We start from the raw sequence: 17,462 nt of genomic DNA, 5'->3' as shown, positions 1-17,462 counted from the left end.
CATGGCAACCCACTCCATCCAGTATTCTTGCCTGGAGAATCCCATGGACAGAGGAGCCTGGCGGGCTACAGTCCATGGCGTCACAAAGAGTCAGACACGACTGAAAGGACTTAGCACACACAGGAGAGTCTGCTCTGCAACCTGCTAGTGAAGCTCTGTACCAGCTGCTCTCTGTGGGCCATCTGGCTTCCCTGAGTCTGTAAATCTGACCCTAAAGGGCAGCTCTTTCTGTCCCAGGAGGAGGCCCACCCAGGGAGCAAGCTACTTAGGCAATTCAGCAAGGAGGTGGGAGGGGGCAGGTCACACACCAAGAGAGCACCGGAGGCTCATTACCTGGTTCAGTCTGGAAGGGGGAGGGAAAGGGCCCTAGAAAAGACCGCATGGTTGTCTGGGTCTCAGAGGCCTTGGAAACGATCCAGAACTCATCAACAAACACTGTGAGATTAGGGGGTCAACGGAGGGGAAAGAGCGGAAAACAATTAAGGCATCCATCGTCCCGCCTCCATTTTAATCAGACTCCAGGGGTGCTTGGAGGAAGGAAGGACCCCCTTCTCCACCAAGCTGCTCTGCACGATTGCGCTTCAGGCCTAGGCTGCTGTGTGGCCTTGAGCAGAGTATTCAACCTTTCTGGGACTTGGCTGCTTCTTTCACAAACCGGGAGACTCAGAACCGCGACAGGGTTTCGGTGCAATCACGAGTTAACACAAAGTTTCCACTACAGTGCGGGGACACAGAAAACACTCAACGAGTGTTAAAAATTATTCACAGGCAGGGTTCCCCGTGGCAAAATAAACAGGGAAAACACTGGGCTTAAAGAAGATAAATAGGTTTCTTCGAGGCAAGATTTCTCAAACTAACAATATTAATAATGATGATCAGATGGACCTCAAAGGTGGAGAAGACGAAACGGAATGATGGATGTGTGGAACACTCAGTCCCCACCATGCACATAAGGGGCCCTTAATAAACGTTACCGATGGGTGTTACTGACAAGCCGGGGGGAATCTTCGAGAGAAGCGGCAGGTGCGCGAGCATCCCGGCCTCCCGCTCTTCCCCTGCAGGGCGGGACCCAGGGGAGGATGGCCGTGCCTTTTCCGACTCCATCGCTGAGGGGTTGGGAAAACGGACCCAGGCCAGCGTGAGGGCTGCAGGGACCTGGTTATCAGGAAGAAGGTCTGGAGGGAAGACAGCGCTGGGCTGAATGGTGGGGACAGCTGAGAGCCACCCCTCTGGCTTTCCCCGTGTGAGGCGTGTCCCCACGGAAGGGGCAGGAACCTGCAATTCAGAAGAGTTTTGCCACTCTCTAGCTGGGTGACCTTGGGCCAGTCGCCAGGCCTCTCTGAGCCTGGCATCCTTTCACCCGCATGGTGATGGGACATGGACTATAAATTTGAGCATGTCTCCAGTTCCTTCTGGCTCCAGGATTCTATCAATGTGCAGTTCTGCCCAAATGAGGGAAGGGAGAGAAAAGCGGCCCCTAAACCGTGGTTATTGTCTTCTAACCGTGATCTCCGTTTCCAGACTTATTGGAGGTCTTCTAACCATCATCCCAACTCCAGACATATTTGGGGTGGTTTTTAGAGAGATTTTGATGACTGCTCACTCACTTGGCCATCGCATTTCCCAGGGTGAGGAATTCCATAGCAAAAAAGGGATGAGTATCCAGCAAAACTCCGACCTGTCAAGGGATGGGGAAGAGAGATGCCAAGAAAGGGTCTCAAGTCAACCCCTTCTGTATCTAAACAGACGTTCAACCCATGATGCCAAATGGTCAGAGTTTTACAAGAGGTCTGTGACCATATGCCATATTTTCCAAACTAACCGTCAAGATCCATGACATCACAAAGGGCTTCTTGTGCTACCAGGTTCACGATGCAGTCTTGGAGACAAAACGTAGAAGCTGACATCTTATTTTTGGTAAAAGGCACATGATTTGTGGGTAACAAGGGCAGAACACCTGAAAACAGGGGTGTCCCAAGAAGTGCAGGTAACTTGATCAACACGCAGGTGACCTTCCCTGTACATGCGTCTCTTCTCCACGACAGAAGGGCTGCCCTTCCCATCTATGGAAATGGCGAGCCTCATCGGCCCTGGCATTCCCACAAATACAGCAAGACCCGCCCTGGATGCTTGGATGGGCATCCGCCTCTCCCGGCTGGGTCCAAGCCTCCTCCCAGCACCCTCCTGCCTTCCTCTAGGCTTAACCGGACAACTCGCTTCCACGAAACTGACTGCAAAGTCACGATTCCCCCCCATTTAATTTATTAAGCCACTAAGAGACACAAAGACCTGCCTGGGTCTTATGTATCCACGTCGGCGCTCCTAGAATGTGAACTTCTCACCGAGGGGGTGAACCCAGCGGCATCTCCCCATGTTAAAGGCTGAGCACTGGCCTGGGCCTGGGTCCCACTCCGGTTCTTAATTTCCTGCTGTCTATTGTCTCTCCGATAAGTGCTGAACAAGGGGAAGGGATTATTTAATTGCTTTAAAGATATCAAACAAGCCAGGGTGGAGGTTATCTCATCTGCAGCCCTTCTATTTTTCTAGCTCAAGGTTTGGTTACTTAGTTACTCAGCAAGCCGCAGAGGAAGGAGACGGCCCCACGGGTGACAGTGCAGACTTCACGCAGCAGATGGAGGGAAGCCGGGAGAACGGCCACGAGGACTCAGAGACGGACCGGCAGCGGAGCGCAGCCGCCCAGTGCAGGCGGCAGCAGAGTCAAACAGCTCTTTCGAGGCATTCAAAGCCCGCAGAGGGAGGCCTCCATTACCCGGACAAAACCAACAGCTGTTCTAGATTACACAGGTCCTTCGCATCAGGTGGCCAAAGTACTGGAGCTTCAGCGTTAGCATCAGCAACAGTTCTTCCAATGAATATTCAGGGCTGACTTCCTTTAGGACTGACGGGTTTGATCTCCTCGCTGGCCACCTGATGAGAAGAGCTGACTCACTGGAAAAGGCCCTGATGCTGGGAAAGATTGAAGGTGGGAGGAGAAGGGGACGACAGAGGATGAGATGGTTGGATGGCATCACTGGTTCGACGGACATGAGTTTGAGCAAGCTCTGGGAGATTGTTTGGACAGGGAAGGACAGGGAAGCCTGGCGTGCCGCAGTCCATGGAGTTGCAAAGAGTCGGACACGACTGAGCAACTGAACAGCAGTTTCTGCTGTCAAGGACAAGACTGTTCAGACCCCACTCACCCAGCCCTGCAGTGGAGACAGGCGTGTCTGAGGTGAGTGGATCTGTCGGTAGTTTTTCTAGGCTGAACTCACTCTACCTGCCATATAGGGAGGCAGCGGAGAGGAGGAGTCACAAGGAAAGGCCAGTGAAGGGGGATGTCACTGCATCAGCTCATCCGAGATGAAGAGACTTGTTCAAGGAGATCAAGGAGAAGATGTGACCACTGTGTGACCTGAGAACTGTACTGGGGCAATCAGAGGCTCTGTGCCCCCTCCCCCTTTGGCCATTGCAAACATTCCCCGTGCTAGGAGCCATTTCAAAGACACAGTCTTGAAAGCAGTGTGCTGTTGAGACCATCAGACTGAACCCCACTAAAATGAAAGTAGTTAGTCACTTAGCCATGTCTGACTCTTTGCAACCCTATGGACTGTAGCCCGCCAGGCTCCTCTGTCCATGGGATTCTCTAGGCAAGAATACTAGACTGGGTTGCCATTCCCTTCTCCAAGGGATCTTCCCAACCTAGGGATCGAAGCCCAGGTCTCCTGCAAGGCCTCTATAAACTCCTAAGATTCTGGTGAGTGGGTGCATCTTTCAGCGCCCAAGAAAAGCCTCATCAGTGACTTTTCTGCTTCTTAAACCAGCCACCTACCGATCTGGAGTGGCTGCCTTTCCTCTTCTCTCCTTGCCCTCCATGTACAGGGGAGGCTCTCCGTTCTGAATTTCACATGGGAAACTTCTGAGGTTGCAACCAACACACGTACCGATCACCCCAGCAAGCTGCCCTGAAGAGAAATGGTTATTTAGCTGGTTCTTCAGGGGCAGTCTGGTTTTGCTGGTAGACTTATATAAAACTGGGGGGTGGGGGGGAATGCATTGTCCCATTAGAGTTATCCTGAGAGCTGGTGGGGAGAACATTGAGAGCCACTGGTTCACTTCTTATATAGGTTAGAAAATGGATTTTTTTTTTAAATGACACAGGAGTTTGGCACTAATAATTTAAGACCTTTGGAAATATAATATGGTTCCCAGGAAGGGAATTTGAGACTGGAATAGGCGTTTCCTGGATCTTCCTTTTCCTGGAAACCAGTTGGGTCACTGGTTTTAAACTGAAAGTGGCAGCAGGAGTTGCTGTGGCCACTGTCCCCCACCCTACCCCCCGAGTGTGGGGCGTTCTCTTGAGTTCGACCCGTGCTGCCGCCGGTACTATAACCAGCCCTCCATCGTCCAGCTGGTGGTGAGCAGGGGCACCCCACTTGTGTCAAGCTACGCGCCCAGCCCCTGTGCCCGGCACACAGAGAGAAGCAGGCTCCCAGACTGGCTGGAACACGAGTCAACCACCCGTCCATCTGGCCCCGAGCGCCAGGATGACCAGCATCTCAGAAAGAGACACAACCTTGATTTCCACCCTCATGGTGGGCATCCCAAGACACAGCTTGGCCCTGATAGAAATTGGCAGTTATTTGCTACCTTACCTGCCAGTCCCCTTCCCAGGTCTCTGGGGCTTACCCTACCTGCTAAACAGTCTTTGGACTGTAACATTCATTGGTGAATTGCAAAGCAGATAGCAGCACTGGACAGTCAGAGCCAGCTCAGCCCACAGAGAAAACTGTAGTTGGCATTTGCTTTCCGTTTTCCCATCCTCTAAAACTGTACTCAGGATGGGGAGTGTGTGTGTGTGTGTGTGTGTGTGTGAATCTGTGTGTGAGTGTGTGTACTTGGAGGAGGGTGAGGAAGGAGAGGCTGCAGGACTGAATATGACTTATTAAACTTGGAACAGAAGCTGAATCATCACGGCCAAAAAATAACTAGCTGTACCTGCATGTGACAACCCCTACTTCATGCATGTCTGTTTCCCTTTGCTCCCTCCCAGCGGGGAGGAGGAGGGGCTGTGGCCAAGGTCAAGGTGAAGGAAGGGGATGGCTGTAGGGCCCCTGCGTCTCCAAGTCGTGGAGAGAGGGTCGAGTTGGGATGAGCTGCTCCAGTGTTGCGCCTCTGATTGCTCTCCCACCTGAATTTTGGAACCAAGTGCCGGCTCAGCCCTGGGCCGAGGGGCGCTGGCCACTGCATCCAGATGGGCATTCCCCTGGCCGTTTTCCTCCCGCTCTTTCCGGGGGCCTTGCGCCTGGGGGATGACCCACTGCTTCGCAAAGTTGTCTGAATTCAGATATGGCAGAGGTCGCCCGGCCGCCACTCCAGCTGTCTGAAATAGGCTGGGTGAGACAGAACCGACTCTGTGAAGGCGGAGGGAAGACAGCGCTTGTCCGTGCCACCGATCTCGGGGAGGCTGAAATCGCTTGACCCTTCGCGCCCCGCACGCGCGTCTGCCTCTAGCCCGGGTGCCTGCGACCTCTGCCCGAAGCCACCCCGGGATTCTCCCGCAGCGCATCCCAGTCCGCCCACCCGACCGGGCGGGCGGAACGAGCTGCGGTGACGTCATGGGGGGCGTGGGGACAGGAGCCGAGGTGCCCGCGCTCCGCACTGCCAGTCCGAGCGGCGCAGCCACCCGCGCGCGCCTGCTTGCTCCCCCGCGCCCGGAGCCTCCGTCCGCGGCGCGGCTCCCGGGGTCTGCGGGCCACGCGGGTGCTCCGAGGCGCGACGCGCAGAGCGGAGCCGGCGGCTCTACACGCCGAGCGCCGGCCAGGCAGCTGCGCGCCCGGGCGCCGGGCTGGGTTGCGGACAGCCGCTGGGTGCCGGGGTGCCAGAGAGCCGAGCTGGCGGATTGCAGCGGAGAAGCAAAGGTGAGGTGTGTGGGCGTGCGTGTGCGTGTCTGTGGGTATCTGAGAGGGAGGAACGCACTTGGGCACCTGGGTGCATCTGCGCTGCGTGGAGGTGCGCGCCCGGCGTGCCCAGTGTGGGTCCCGGTGCGTGGCTCTCCACTCTGGGGCTTTCGCGGGTGGTTTCGGTGGGAGTGAACGACACCCGGTGTCCCGGCGCGAGGGGGGCGCCGTGGGTCGCCTGTGCTGGAACGGACGTGTCCGCACAGCTGCAGGCTGAAGTGCGCGGCGTGCGCCCTTATCCAGCCCTGGTCTCCCAGCCGAGTGTCCAGGTGGCAGCTGCTGCGACGGGGACTTCTCTGCTAGCCGCCTGTATCAGAACCCCGACGCGAGGACAGCGAGGCTAGCGAGGGGGATATCGCCGCGGCTGCTGCCGGCGCGCGCCCCCGATCCCTCCCCCACCTACCCCCAATCCGAGCCTGTGAGTGGCAGGCAGCGGAGCAGGAGAAAAAAAAAAAGAGGGGCTTCTCCCTTGTTCTTCCTCGCCCAGCCGGGGACACGGATCCCGAGCGCTGTAGCGTCTGCTCCACCTGGGTGGAGAGGACCGGTTGCCCAGGTTTGGAGAGACCGAGTCTCTGAGCAGCCTGCACCCCGCGGAGGCACCGGCCAAATCCCCCGGCGGCGGCTGTCGGCGGCTCCCAACCGACGCTGGTGCCCGGCCCAGATCTGCCTTTGGAGATCAGGGTGCTGGCAGGACAATCCTTAATCCCTTCTCCTCTGGAGATAGCAGGGAATCCTTTAGGAAATCCTTGGGTCTGATGGCCAGCGAGTTGGATGGTGCAGAGGCAGATTTTCTGTGCCAGCCTGGGGCGCCCACTGGGCGGGCGGTGGGGACCTTTCCTCTCCCCTCTGCCCCTTCTGGATGCCTCGGCTTCTCCTACGCGCCGGAGCTCCGGGTGGCTGGCACCTGGCTGTTGGCTCTCCCCACCCCTGGGGTTCACGCTTCGGCCACCGGGAAAGGGTTAGGAGGCCCAAGCGAAGTGGGGTAGGGGCTAAATGGAGAAAAGATGCGGGAGAGAAAGGGAAAACTGAAGCTGAAAAGGATTTAGGGTCATCTGGGATGCGAGGTCCCATTCCCAGTGCTCAGTTCTTAGGCTGGGAACCACAGACCCTCTGGGATGGAAGGGGATGCTCTAGATCAGGGGTCCCCAACCTCCAGGAAACATCCTGAAACCATCTTGCCCTCGGGTCCATGGAAAAACCATCTCCCCTGGAACCGGTCCCTGGTGACAAAAAGGCTGGGGACAGCTGCTCGACCGTTCTCACCCTCCTCTCCAACAGAGCTGGGCTCAGCTCAGAGGAAACCAACAATCAGGCATTTCCCATATCTAACGATGATTCTTAGACTGGAAAAATAAAGCAGAAAACCAAACTTCCTGGTGCATTTAATCACAATCTAGCAGGTAGTGACGCCTGGCATTGGCGTCCACTTTTGATGAGACGCCAGTGAAGCAGAAGTCTCTCGGAGAGCCGAGGCAACTGACTTCATTGTTGATGCAATAACATTCGCTGTGATTCAAACTCATTTCTTCCTCGGAGGAGGCTTCTCACTCCGCACTGGCTCACCAGCTTACCCAGTCTGCCACCTTCAGTGAGCTCTGAACTCTGTCTGGGGCTGCCTCTCTCAAAGGTGGAGAATGTTGCTTCTCAGGAAAAAAAAAAAAAAAAAACTGACCCTATTCAATCCCTTCCCATTGCATGAGACTTCAGCCAAAAAGGCAGAGTCAGGGCTGGAGGTCAGCATTCCCTCCCCTGCCGGCATCATCATCACTACCCCTGCAGCCCAGGGTCTTCAGTCTGGCCCAGACATCACAGTGTGACTTTGCAGGTCACATAGATGGGATGCTGGAAATGCTAGTGATAAATTTCCACCCCAATGCAGGTGGTTCAAATAGGCTTCTGGGTTGGAAGAATTAAAATAACAAAACAGTTAGAAATGATATTGGAAACAGCCTGTGTTAATCCCAGGACATCAAAAACAGTTTCTTCACAGCTTCTGTTTTTAATTGCTGCCAGTTTATGCTTTTTACCCAACTCAGATATTGACTTCTGGGTCCCCAAAGTACTTTGCAGAAAGATCAACCATGAAGCCCCCAGACCTCCACTTTCCAGATAGTTGTGTGGTGGGGAAGTCAGCACAGAAAAGATAAACAGTGCTCCCGGCAGTGCAGAATGAACCAGAGGCAAATGTGGGCAAGCGCCCCGCAGTACTTGTTGCTGGCTAACTCCCCTATAACTCATCAGCAGTCTCTTCAAGCAGAAAGGAACAATGTCCAGTCTTCACTCAGGCGCCAGGGAAAGCACCCTGCTCAGGGGACATGCATCCTCCAGGTGGACTCCTCCCGCTATGAGCTGAGCGCTTCACCGCTTTGCCAGCTTCCCCCTTCCCAGAGGGACCTCTTCCCTGCCGTCCTTACTTCCCACTTCAGGGACTCAAGACCCAGCTCAAACTTTCTCATGCGAAGCCTCTGAATCTCCTAGAAGAGAAAAGCACCCTCAAGTCCCTCGTTCACATCTCCATGCAACTCACACCCTAAGAGTTGGTACCCTTCCTGTCTCCCCTCCTAAGACGTCACCTCCGTGTCTGGCTCATTCCTGTATGACAAAGAAGTGTCCCAGGGATAATTTTTAAATGACTGTAGATAAATCATTTAATTACATGATAAGCTATTGTTCTACATCTTAGACCAAGCCGATAGTGCCCCCATTATTTTCTCGGCATGGAGGTAAGACCAGAGTCGGCTGCTGCAAACCAAAGCCCAGTTATCAGTCACTGGTTTTCCAACCACTGAGCAGTGGCTGTGATGCTGTGAAAAGTGGAGAAAGCTTGGTTGTCCTGTGTTCAAATTCCAACTTCACCAGTAATGCTTAAGGGAATGGGAGCAAGTTCCTTAAACTCACTAAGTCTCAGTTTCCTCATCTGTAAAACGGGGATAATTATCCCCACATCATAGGATTGTTTGGAAGGTCAAGGAGACAGTAGATGTGAATCAGTGTTTCAAATTCACTCTTGTGAATAAGCCTGCCTTCCTCGATCCTGGATCCTGTTTTTGCCCTTAATTAGAGGATCACAGGCAAATTCTCTGGGGTGTAAAAAGATCCCCAGCATCCTGATGGGGGACTTGGGAAAGGATTCTCCAGGGCACCAAGAGGTCAAGCATTGGGTATTAGAGAAAAAGAGAGGAAATAAAAATCAACTAGAGCCTACATTTTAAATATAAAAGCAAGCCAGATCTTTCTTTTTAATATTTAAGACTATAAACTGGTTCATTGTGTAGGCAGATTTCAATAAATTAGAAATAAGTTGGTATTCATTGGAAAGACTAATGCTCAAGCTGAAGCTCCAGTATTTGGTCACTTGATGCAAAGAGCCAACTCATTAGAAAAGACCCTGATGCTGTGAAAGACTGAAGGCAAAAGAAGAGGGCGGCAGAGGATGACATGGTCGGATGGCATCACCGACTCAATGGAGATGAGTTTGAAAACTCTGGGAGATAGTGAAGGACAGGGAAGCCTGGCGTGCTGCAGTCCATGGTATCCCAAAGAGTCAGACATGACTGAGCCACTGGACAGCAACAAAAAATGAAAAAGGGAGAAAAGACAACATTTTTAGAGTTCAAATTAGGAGCCCAGCACAGTGCGAGGCATTTTCATCTTCATTTCATGACTTCATCTTCATGATACCCCCATTTTAACAAAGGAGACAGTGGTTGAGTGCCTGGCATGGGGTCACGTGGTCACCATGGTTTTTTCACCTCTAAAGTCTGGGATTTTTCCACTATGGGATTTTCAGACTAGAAAGACTCCAAAGCAGCTGTGAAGTCAGCATAGATTTCCTCAAGGGGGAAAGACCAGGAACGCAGGTGTCAGACTCTTCTGAGGCAGGGCTTCCCCAGGCTCTGTCATTTTACGTTCAGATCAGCCCAGCTTGTAGGAACCGCTGTCTCACAGGTAGAGTCAACTCCCATGTGTGTGTCACCAAAGATGACAAGATAAACTGGGATGACTTCACTCAAAGCCTTCCCCACCATTGGAAAGTGCCCTGCGTGCTGGGGAGAATGAGCTGGTAGCGCTCACACTGGTGTGAAACACAACACACTTTTCAACCGAAGAGTGTCTGAGAGGCCAAACCAGAAACAGCGGGAAGCTGGTGAGAGCTCAAGTAACCTCTGGCAGATGAGTCAATCTTCTTTTCTTCCTTGCAGATGTCACAGTGGATCCTTTGCCTCTGGGACCCATGAAGGTGAGAATAAGACCTCTGGCGGGTTGGATCTAGCCTAAGACTAGAAGGCAGCCATGGATCTGGCGTCTGAACTCAATGAGACCCAACCTTGGCTGACCTCTCCGTTTGACCTCAGTGGCTCTGTGGGGGCAGCCAACATTTCAAACCAGACAGAGCCGTACTACGACCTGGCCAGCAACGTCGTCCTCACCTTCATCTACTTCGTGGTCTGCATCATTGGGTTGTGTGGCAACACGCTGGTCATTTACGTCATCCTCCGCTATGCCAAGATGAAGACCATCACCAACATCTACATCCTCAACCTGGCCATCGCAGACGAACTCTTCATGCTGGGTTTGCCCTTCCTGGCCATGCAGGTGGCTCTGGTCCACTGGCCCTTCGGCAAGGCCATCTGCCGGGTGGTCATGACCGTGGATGGCATCAATCAGTTCACCAGCATCTTCTGCCTGACGGTCATGAGCATCGACCGCTACCTGGCTGTGGTCCACCCCATCAAGTCGGCCAAGTGGAGGAGACCCCGGACAGCCAAGATGATCAACATGGCTGTGTGGGGCGTCTCTCTGCTGGTGATCTTGCCGATCATGATATATGCTGGCCTTCGGAGCAACCAGTGGGGGAGAAGCAGCTGCACCATCAACTGGCCAGGCGAATCCGGGGCCTGGTACACGGGGTTCATCATCTATGCCTTCATCCTGGGGTTCCTGGTGCCCCTGACCATCATCTGTCTCTGCTACTTGTTCATCATCATCAAGGTGAAGTCCTCCGGCATCCGAGTGGGTTCCTCCAAGAGGAAGAAGTCTGAGAAGAAGGTCACCCGCATGGTGTCCATCGTGGTGGCCGTCTTCATCTTCTGCTGGCTCCCCTTCTACATCTTCAATGTCTCCTCGGTCTCGGTGGCCATCAGTCCCACCCCAGCCCTCAAAGGCATGTTTGACTTCGTGGTGGTCCTCACCTATGCCAACAGCTGTGCCAACCCTATCCTCTATGCCTTCTTGTCCGACAACTTCAAGAAGAGCTTCCAGAATGTCCTCTGCTTGGTCAAGGTGAGCGGCGCAGACGACGGGGAGAGAAGCGACAGTAAGCAGGACAAATCCCGGCTGAATGAGACCACGGAGACCCAGCGGACCCTCCTCAACGGGGACCTCCAGACCAGCATCTGAACTGCCTGGAAACCCATCACTCAGGCACCAAGCTCTGCCAAAGGGCCGTGCGCTCCCCAGCCCCAGCCCCCTGCTTCCTCCCACCCATCACCGGGCTTCTAGAATGGGGATCTGCTCAGCAGGAGTCCAATGCAGAGAACAGGGTTTGACTTGGCTTGCAGGAGTGATGTATTAAACTGATTATGCCCCCCTTAAAGGGAACATTTAGACGCAGGCAGACAATTCTGAGTCTGGAGAAGAGGAGATCACGCCTGGGTGAGACCTTTAGAAACAACTGAAATGCAACAAAAACAGAAAACTCTACGTGTTTGTGTGTTTAAAACCCCATACGTAATCTTGTGGTCTTACATTTATACTTGCATATCCTTATCTAGTCCCTGTATAGCCATGACCTAGGTGTGTTTCCTGAGTTCAAAGACAAGGAGCAAGTTCAAATATGCATAGTATAGAGGGATGTTTATTCCAATGTGGTACCCGCAGAAATGGACTTACCATGAAGCCAATAAAGTTTAAGCTTCAGGGATCTCTCTTGCTTGGGTGGTATGTTCACATGGTCATATGCTTTTGTAAAAAAAAAAAAAAGAAAGAAAGAAAGAAAAATATGTAAAAGTAAGATATTTTTGTATTTTTTTTCTTAAAAAGGTCTCCTTAAATTGTATAAGCTTCCAGCCTCACAAAACTGGCCTCTGTCCCTGAGTTTTTGCTTCATTAATTTCAGGCAAGTTAAATCAAAGTTTAAAAAAAAAAAAAAAGGGTGGGGAGGAGAGAGGGACAAGGTATTTAAGACCCAGAACATAAATTCATTTGTTTCCTCCTCTTAGATATAATCAAAGGATTATTCATCTCTCCAGAAGGACATTAAGTGGCTATGGTCATCGATCATTGTATTTATCAAGACATGGCCTGCTCTAAGATTGCATCATTTTCTTCTTAAATTGCCTTAATTGTTCCTAGGGAGCCATGGAGGGCAGTGGGGTTGGGTGAAAATCACTGACGTGCAAGGCAAAAAATGGACAATCATTCTTAGAGGGCAACAATTTTATTCTCCTCACCATGAAAATAAATAAATAAGAACGAAGCAAAATTACACCTTTATAAGAAACCATAAAGCTGGGGTTTTTTAAAATGCCAGACATGTTTTCCCAATGAAAGAAAATGAAAATGTTATTCAACAACCTCTCAAAGGTACTTTTTAAGAACTTGCTACAAAGCTGGGCGCTAGTAAAATCACAGTGCACGTGGAAGATCTGAGGGCATGGTTCCAAAAGCATCAGCACACGTGCCAGCCAATCAATATGCCAAGTGCAGGGGGTATGGTGTGAGTGCTGGAGGCAGCCCCATCCCTCACAGGTGTGGTCGTGCCACCTTCCTCACCCACAAAATACACAATAAACATCGACCTTTAATCCACGGGCTCCCTGAGCTATTATTCCTCAAGCACCATTACACATAGGCACTTCACACCATCAGTGATGTTTTTCTGTCCCTGAAATTGAAGACAGGCTTGTATACGGGCAACAGGAAGAGAGGCAATGCCCATTTTATTGACCGATCGCAACTTTCGGGGTACAAATACACACTCGGGTGTTTGCAAGGATGCCATGGTCTCTGGGATTGTATGAGAGCCTCACTCGTTTGGTTTCAGGTATGAATTTCACCATATTTAAAAACGAGCTTGCCTCTTCTGGCTCCCTAAGCACGGGCTGTCAGGATGACCAAGAACTCCACCTGTGGTCATCATGCTGCTTTTGTTCTATCTGCCTAGGTAATTCATGCCACCTCCTCCCCCAAAGCACTGACTGAGGCCCAGAAAACGTCTTCAAAAACACTGATGATATGGACTTCCTGGTGGCCCAGTAGCTAGGACTCTGTGCTCCCAATGCAGGGGGCCCGGGCTCAATCCCAGGTCAGGAAACTGGATCCCACATGCTGCAACTGAAGATCCTGTGTGCCAAAACTAAGATCCCCCCAACTCCGAACAGCCAAATAAATTAAAAATGTGTTTTTTTTTTTAAGATTGATGATAGATAAGCCCATGCAGAAATAAAAGGAAGTACAATTATGAGACTATAAAGAAAGTTGTTACACACAAAAAAACGCATGCAAAACAGACTTCCCTGGTGGCCCAGTGGTTGAGACTCCACGCTTCCACTGCAGAGGGTGTGGGTTCCATCCCTGATCAGAAAACAGATGCCTCAGGCCTCATGTTGTGGCCAAAAATATACTTGCAGTGACATCCCACAAAACTACTAAAAGAAAGTTTAGAGTTCAGGACATCTTAGCAGCCACAACTGATGGACAGCGATTTCCCCTCCCTCCCCCCTTCCCCTGCATCCTCTTCCATAAAAATAAGCAAAGATTCGCAATGAAATGCTTTAAACCCAACTTTACCACTATTATATGTGCTCAGTCACTTCAGTTCAGCTCTGTAGGATCCCATGGACTGTAGCCCACCAGGATCCTCTGCCATGGGATTCCCCAGGCAAGAGTACTGGAGTGGGTTTCCATTTCCTCCTCCAGGGGATCTTCCTGACCCAGGGATGGAACCGAGGTCTCCTGCATTGCAGGTAGATTCTTTGTCACTAGCACCACCTGGGAAGCCCCTACCATTATTATGAGATATTCCTGGGCCTTTACATAAATGTTGACATTTACTTAAGAGAAGTGATTCCAAGGGACCCAGAATTAGTAGAAGTAATTTCAGGGCAGACAGACAAGTTTTAGAGCACTCAGGCCTCTGCGATCAGAGAAAGCTGCCTGCAGGGAGGTTGCCATTTTCTCCTCCAGGGGATCTTCCTGACCCAGGGATCAAACCCACATCCCCCGCACTGGCAGGCAGATTCTTTACCACTGTACCACCTGGGAAGCCATTGATGCTATAATTCTGCCCAAATAAGCCATCATGTTTCTACTCTACGAGAAAGGATTCTCCACTTCACGAACAATGCCTTTCTACGATGATTTGCTCTTAGGTTCTTTTTTCTCCAAAGGAGGGGACACATATTTTCATTTAAATGTTAATGCAATTTTAGTTTCAAAATTTAATCTTAGGCTTCACTTGACAGATAATTATGAAGACAGATCTGCTGGATGGTAAGGAAGAAAAAAAAGTGATGCACCACTTTGATTTTAGGGTATCTGAGCACTTGGGTTATGCAAGCTACTATCTAACCTTCTATTCACATGGGTAGCAAAGAGCTGATTAAATCTAAGTGGGTGTAATGAGAAAGGCATCAGCAGAGGCGGCAGGACACTGAGGCCCGTGTTGACTGATGTCGGCTCGTCTTTCAGTAACACAGAGAGTTGAGTGAGATTGCACGTGGGACTGGAACTTTGGTGAAGTTCATGTCACAGTTTGGAACAGTCTAGGAGGACATAAGGACATGGGAGGATGGAAGGATGCTGTGTTTCTTTTGCTTGTTTTTCTGAAGAAGAAGGGGCTTCCCTTCTTTACTGCTGGTGGCTCCGCAGTAAAGAATCCGCTTTCGAGGCAGGAGACCCGCCTGCAATGCAGCAGACGGGGATCTGATCCCTGGGTCAGGAAGATGCCCTGAAGGAGGGCATGGCAACCCATTCAAGTGTTCTTGCCTGGAGAACCCCAGGGACAGAGGAGCCTGGCGGGCTACAGTCCGTGGGGTGGCAAGAGAGTCAAACAGGACGGAGTGACTAAACCACCAACCACCACCATGAAGAAGAAAAGAGGTGTCATGCTCCATTGGTTGTGACTGCTCAGCAGCCCTGAGATGAACGTGTAGCTGGTCTTGAGTAATCATGTGTGATTTTATTGCATGCATTTTAAAAACATTTTATTTTATTGAAATAGTTGATTTACAATGTTGTCCTAATTTCTGCCGTACAGCAAAGTGTGAATCAGTTACACACATTCTTTTTCATGTTCTTTTCCGCTTATGGTTTATCACAGGATACTGACGATGGTTCCGTGTGCTATACAGTAGGACATTGTTGCTTATCCATTCTATATATAACAGTTTATGGCATGCATTTTTCTGTAACAACTTTTCTGACCATTTCATCTTTTTTTTTTTTTTTAATTTTGCTTTGGTTATTTATTTCTTTTGGCACCTGGACAGGGACCTGAACCCAGGGCCCTCAGCCGACTGTTTCATCTTATAATCATATCTCTTTTTGTGTTTGCATAAACTTATTTATCTCTCATAAATGGTGGGCAGAGAAGAAAATGTAGCCTGGTTGCTAAGACTTCCAGAGTTGGCAATGACCTGGAGTCTGCATAAACAAATTCATCCTCTCCTCCAAGACAAAATCTAGGTATCAAAGTGTTTGGCTCCAGCTGCTCTTAACAGGAGCACCATGCTGGAAAAAGTGCACAGCCTGGTCACTGACAGGAGTAGCAAGTGGATGGCTGTCAAGACAGATGTACATAATCAGCCAAGGGCTTCCCTGCAGCTCATTGGTAAAGAATCTGTCTGCAGTGCAGGAGACCCCAGCTCGATTCCTGGGTCGGGAAGATCCGCTGGAGAAGGGACAGGCTACCCACTCCAGTATTCTGGCCTGGAGAATTCCATGGACTGTATAGTCCATGGGGTCGCAAAGAGTCGGACAGGACTGAGCGACTTTCACTTTCACTTTCAATCAGCCCCAGATGGGGCTATTCAATCAAGACGGTCAAGTTTCAATAAAAGACAGACAGGAACTTTGGCCTTGTTGAAAAGAACATAGCAGGAGAATCATCAAAAGGTTCCACGTGTTGTTTCTACCCTGGTGGTCCAGTGGTTAAGAAGTTGCCTTGCAATGAGCAAGGGATGCGGGTGTGATCCCTGCCTGAGGAACGAAGATCCCAACTCCACGGAGCAACTAGGCCCAAGACACAACCACTAAGCCCATGGATCACTAGAGAGTCCGTGTGCCGCAAGGGAAGATCCCTCATGACGCAACGAAGATCCCACTTGCCAGACAAATATTTTTATTTTTAAAAGGTTCCCTATGTGATGGGGAAGGTCTGATGAGTGTTTCTGAAACGCTCATCATCACAAAAATCACACTATTTGGCAGATCAAGCTCATCAGTTCAGTTCAGTCACTCAGTCGTGTTCGGCTCTGTGCAACCCCATGGACCGCAGCAAGCCAGACCTCCCTGTCCGTCACCAACTCCCGGAGCTTACTAAAATTCACGTCCAACAAGTCAGTGATGCCATCCAATCATTTCATCCCCGGTCATCCCTTTCTCCTCCCGCCTTCAAACCTTCCCAGCATCAGGGTCTTTTCCAATGAGTCAGTTCTTTGCATCAGGTGGCCAAGCACTGGAGTTTCAGCTTCAGCATCAGTCCTTCCAATGAATATTCAGGACTGCTTCCTTTAGGATGGACTGGTTGGATCTCCTTGCAGTCCAAGGGACTCTCAAGAGTCTTCTCCAATACCACAGTTCAAAAGCATCAATTCTTCAGTGCTCCGCTTTCTTTATAGTCCAACTCTCACATCCATACATAACTACTGGAAAAACCATAGCCTTGACTAGACAGACCTTTGCTGGTAAAGCAATGTCTCTGCCTTTTAATATGCTGTCTAGGTTGGTCATAACTTTTCTTCCAAGGAGCAAGCGTCTTTTAATTTCATGCCTGCAATCACCATCTGCAGTGATTTTGGAGCCCAAAAAAATAAAGTCTGTCACTGTTTCCATTGTTTTCCCATCTATTTGCCATGAAGTAATGGGACTAGATGCCATGCTCTTAGTTTTCTGAATGTTGAGTTGTAAGCCAACTTTTTCAGTCTCCTCTTTCACCTTCATCAAGAGGCTCTTTAGTTCTTCTTCACTTTCTGCCATAAGGATGGTATCATCTGCATATCTGAGGTTCTTGATGTTTCTCCCAGCAATCTTGATTCCAGCTTGTGCTTCATCCAACCCAGCGTTTCTCATGATGTACTCTGCATATAAGTTAAAAAAGCAGGGTGACAATAATACAGCCTTGATGTACTCCTTTCCGTATTTGGAACCATTCTGTTGTTCCATGTCCAGTTCTAACTGTTGCTTCCTGACCTGCATATAGATTTCTCAAAAGGCAGGTCAGGTGGTCTGGTATTCCCAGCTCCTTAAGAATTTTCCAGAGTTTTTTGTCCACACAGTCAAAGG

The 17,462-nt window shown here is 50.6% G+C and overlaps 2 protein-coding genes across 2 annotated transcripts in view; one reads left to right on the top strand and one right to left on the bottom strand.

Annotated features, from left to right (window-relative positions):
* The window catches only part of SLC39A11 (solute carrier family 39 member 11), a 363,731-nt gene that overhangs the window by 324,912 nt on the left and 21,357 nt on the right, over nt 1-17,462 (bottom strand). The gene's annotated exons all lie outside the window — the stretch shown is intronic.
* On the top strand, nt 5,600-11,970 carry SSTR2 (somatostatin receptor 2). Its single transcript, XM_020911172.2, has 2 exons — nt 5,600-5,918; nt 10,160-11,970. The coding sequence occupies exon 2, from the start codon at nt 10,251-10,253 to the stop codon at nt 11,355-11,357; it is 1,107 nt and encodes a 368-aa protein (XP_020766831.1). The 5' UTR covers nt 5,600-5,918; nt 10,160-10,250; the 3' UTR covers nt 11,358-11,970.

The sequence above is a fragment of the Odocoileus virginianus genome, chromosome 17 (assembly GCF_023699985.2).
Source record: "Odocoileus virginianus isolate 20LAN1187 ecotype Illinois chromosome 17, Ovbor_1.2, whole genome shotgun sequence".
Classification (NCBI taxonomy): Eukaryota; Metazoa; Chordata; class Mammalia; order Artiodactyla; family Cervidae; genus Odocoileus; species Odocoileus virginianus.
The sequence above is the reverse complement of the archived record's forward strand: the minus strand, read 5'-3'. Positions and strand labels throughout refer to the sequence as shown.